This window comes from Octopus sinensis, unplaced genomic scaffold (assembly GCF_006345805.1).
Source record: "Octopus sinensis unplaced genomic scaffold, ASM634580v1 Contig08738, whole genome shotgun sequence".
Classification (NCBI taxonomy): Eukaryota; Metazoa; Mollusca; class Cephalopoda; order Octopoda; family Octopodidae; genus Octopus; species Octopus sinensis.
Genome location: NW_021831285.1, coordinates 134,568 through 139,173, shown reverse-complemented (window position 1 = coordinate 139,173; position 4,606 = coordinate 134,568). Strand labels below are relative to the sequence as shown.

Genomic DNA, 4,606 nt, shown 5'->3' with positions numbered 1-4,606 from the left:
GATTGTCGAAGACGAAACTAAATTCGGTGAATTTGTTTAAGGCAATTAATGAACATGCTTTATCTTTGTACAATTATTATATCGGCCTTCTGGATTTGGAACCGTCCGCTTTTGATGAAATTGACAAATTTGTCAGGAAGCTGTTAATTGATCTAAATATTCATATGAAACCAGCCTGTAAGGAGTGCTATATTTGCCGAGGGATAAACTTGGAAGAGGGCTTGCCTCGATTACCTTCAGGTCGGAAAAAATGCTGTTTGACTTTCGTGAAAATCTGGAGAGGCGAAAGTTAATCTCCCCAAGAAAGGCAGCAATTCTGTGGGCCGAGCAGAAAAGAAAGTCCCATATGGCCACGATCACAGAATTCCTGCATTGTAAATATGGAACGAACACCCAAGGAGAGATAACCAAATCACTGAGTAGATTGCAGATTGATTCCTTACTGTCCAATATCAAGAAGAAACACTTCACTCGAAGCTATTTGAATCCCTTGATGATAACAATTTTGATATTCAATCGTCTTCAACATGGCTTAAGAAAGGAAATATATCTCCTAAATCTGAAGCTATGTTTTCATTTCTTCAAGACAGGAATATTTTTTTTAGAGACCCTAATTCAAAATGTTCACACTGTAAATCTTCCAATAAGACGGTTGATCACATGGCAACTAGATGCAACAGGATGCTTAATTCGGATTATACGAGAAGACACAATGAAATTGTGAGATGCATCCACATGCACTTGTGCGGTAGATTTGGATTCAAAAAATCCAGAAGACTGAAAAATCACTCTGTCCAGAGTATTATGTGCAACACCTTGGCAGAAATACGAGTTGATACAACAATTCCAACAGAGTTGAAAATTCAATATAACAAACCCGACATTTTCCTCTACGACAAAAGAGAGAACCTAATATGGCTTATTGAAGTGGGTGTGACTTCAATAGATAACCTAAAGAGTGTGGAAGTAGAAAAATACGACATTTTAGCTAGTGAATTACAACTGATTCACAAGGCTAAGGTGAAGATTGTGCCAATTGTCACTACGTGGGATGGAATCGTTTCAACAATCTACCGCAAGTACATGGAGCTTTTTGGGATTGAAGAACGTGTTCGGTCTTACATCCAGACTGTAACGCTGAAGGCCACTCTGGAGAGCATGTTTGTCGAGTACAAACATGGCTTCAGTAAAATTCTGGACTCTGCAAATTCCGTAAATAGGGACTGGCGGAAATATAATTTTTCTATGAAGATCAGCAAGTCCCTTAAGAGGCCCAGAGACTGCATGCCCCAGGAGGAGATTGAGGATCATGGCGGGGAAGATCAAAGTGGAGTTATGGGGAACTCGGGAAGCAAAAATTTGAGAGTCGTCTAATTATTAGTTTACATTAAAATTAATTTTTTTTAAGATGATGCTAATTACATATTCGAGGATTCTTATTTTTAAAATAAACTAGCTCGGCAGCTCGCTTCGCTCACCGCGACCTAGCTCCTGCGGAGGGCCTGTTTCATCAAACAACTATAAGTTTATGTAGATGTATAAAACTACCTGGTTTAATGTAACCCTATTCTATCGCCTGTTGATAAACGATGTTTGTCGTCCGTCCTTCCTTGGCATATATGAATAAATTTTCTCTTCTGCCTACCCTCGAGCATCCCACATTCAGCTGTCCATGTGAAAAGCACTCACTCTCTAAAAATAACCCAACTACCTTTAATGACTGTCCCTGGGCCTTGTTTATTGTCATTGCACACTTTTTTTTTCATTTTTTGTGGTTTATTTTTTTTATATTTAATTTTTTCATTTTTCCTTTGGTAATTTCCTTTTTTTTCTTTTTTTGTTTTTTACTGGCGGAAATGGGGCAGGGGAGATGCGGCAGGCGGAAATGCGGCAGGCAAGAAAGCGACACACAAAAAAGCGACACACAAAAAAGATTTAATTAATTACCTTATTAAGCTGACCGTTTTTTCTTCAGCTTCGTTTTTCCTCCTTCGGTTATCTATTTAAAAAATATTTTTGAATAATAAAAAAAGTTTAGGAAAAGAGGCATACCGAAAATAAATTCTATCTTTACAAAAACTCAAGTAAATAGTTAATATTTTTACGCAAATTCTTCTGATTGCGCTGTCAATTGGTGGTAAATTGTGTTAATGGTTGTGCTAATGTGGTTTCAACTATCAAAGTGTTTTTCAAAATCTGTTAATTGCACACTCTATTCAGGTCGTGCGTCAATTGGTGGTAAATTGTGTTAATGATTGTGCTAATGTGGTTTCAACTATCAAAGTGGTTTTTCAAAATCTGTTAATTGCACACTCTATTCAAAGTCGTGCAATCTGTGATTGCACATTCTGTCAAAGTCAAATATGATAATAGCTTTAATTTGATTCATGGTCGATAATGATATATGCCAGACGTCACCAAACTACGGCCCGCGCACTATTTCGAGATATTCAATTATACCTTAATAATTAACTTAAATAAACTATTTTGCAAGATTTAATTCGAAAAAAAACTTATCAGCATTAACGTTAAATTTTTCTTTGTTGCTATGTCTAATATGAAAAGAAAGGTTGACCGCGAATGCCGTGTATTCAATAAATTATGGGAATTGAAGTATTTTTTGCGAAAGATGAATTAAAGCAGAAAGCTATTGTTTAATATGCCACGAACATCTCTCTGTTATCCCGTCAGTTTAAAGTTTTACTTGACGATTTTGGATCTGATATTTTGACTTACCATATTACACTGCAGTTAGATGGCTTAGCTGTGGTAATGTATAAATAGATTTTATAAACTCCGAAGAAGTGAGATTGATATTTTTCTAACCAGTAAAAATAACTATTATCCCGAATTATCAGATCTTGCTTGGCTATCAAAATTATCATTTTTGGTTGATGTTAAAACTCACATGAATGAGCTAAATCTGAAATTACAAGGAAAGGAAAACTTAATTTGTGATTTCTACAGGATAATTAAAGCATTTCGACAAAAATTGATGTTATTCGAGTCACAACTTGGAGTACGTCAGTTTTCACACTTTTCTTGTTTTAAAGTTTTTGTGAGGCAAACTGTAATGAGATCGACATTACTTTCCAAATTGGAATTATCAAAGAATAAAACATCATTTTTTACATAAGTTTTCTGAACTTGACAAAATTGAAAGCGATATAATTTTGTTCGAAAATCCATTTTCTTGTAATGTTGAAAATGTTCAACATGAATTACAATTAGAAGTTATTGACTACAATCAAATGAACAGCTCAAAGATTGTCACAGACGGACCAAACCGCTGAGTTCTACGAATATCTCAAGGATGATGAGTTTCCGAGACTAAAGAATTTTGCGATAAAGATGATTTCTATATTTGGCACAACTTACCAATGTGAGCAAACGTTTTCGAGGATGAAATATGTTAAGTCTGCCCATCGTGCAAGATTGACTGACGGACACTTAAAATCAATTCTCATGATAGGATGCAGAATTTAAAACCAAATATTGATGAACTTATCAAAAAAGATCACAGTTCCATAGCTCTCATTAAAATTTTTTTTACTTTATTTTTGTTTAATTAGTTTTTATTGTAAAAAACACACTTATGAATTTCTAGTAAAATTATAATCCTATGCACGTGCTCCGGCCCGCGTTCATTGTGTTGGGGTCAATCCGGCCCGCGAGTGCAAAAAGTTTGGTGACCCCTGATATATGCATTTAATTTTAAAGAGAAAAACATAGGATGAATTGAATTTCTTTATCGCGAATAATTGGGAGTTCATCATTGTTAATATTCTCGCTGTCGTTTTCATCAAGGATATTCTTAATACGTGAGATTTTTGGCTTGAAGGTTTTAATGGACCTCATCATGAATGTCGAGGACATTCGCGTTGTTCATTTTAATCAAAATGCAGAAAATAATTTTTTGATTTTTTGGGGGAAAGGTTTTAAGGACTTCATCATGTAAGTCGAGGACATTGTAGTTGTTCATTTTAACCAAAATGCAGAAAATTTTTTTTTAATTTTTTTTGGGGGGAAGGTTTTAAGGACTTCATCATGTAAGTTGAGGACATTGTAGTTGTTCACTTTAACCAAAATGCAGAATTTTTTTTTTAATTTTTTTTGGGGGGGAAGGTTTTAAGGACTTCATCATGTAAGTTGAGGACATTGTAGTTGTTCACTTTAACCAAAATGCAGAAAATTTTTTTTAATTTTTTTTTGGGGGGAAGGTTTTAAGGACTTCATCATGTAAGTTGAGGACATTGTAGTTGTTCATTTTAACCAAAATGCAGAAAATTTTTTTTTTTTTTTTTTGGGGGAAGGTTTTAAGGACTTCATCATGTAAGTTGAGGACATTGTAGTTGTTCATTTTAACCAAAATGCAGAAAATTTTTTTTAAATTTTTTTGGGGGGAAGGTTTTAAGGACTTCATCATGTAAGTCGAGGACATTGTAGTTGTTCATTTTAACCAAAATGCAGAAAATTTTTTTTTAATTTTTTTTTGGGGGAAGGTTTTAAGGATTTCATCATGTAAGTCGAGGACATTGGAGTTGTTCATTTTAACCAAAATGCAGAAAATTTTTTTTTAATTTTTTTTGGGGGGAAGGTTTTAAGG

General features: G+C 34.4%; 1 protein-coding gene across 1 annotated transcript; it reads left to right on the top strand.

Moving 5' to 3' along the window:
• The first annotated feature begins 804 nt into the window (after positions 1–804).
• On the top strand, positions 805–1,374 carry LOC115227962. Its single transcript, XM_029798649.1, has one exon. It carries the CDS (start codon positions 805–807, stop codon positions 1,372–1,374), a length of 570 nt encoding a protein of 189 aa, XP_029654509.1.
• The last annotated feature ends 3,232 nt before the right edge of the window (positions 1,375–4,606 follow it).

What these genes read in the sequence shown, in the direction of transcription:
- LOC115227962 (XM_029798649.1), top strand. Translation starts at nt 805, where the DNA reads ATGTGCAACACCTTGGCAGAAATACGAGTTGATACAACAATTCCAACA.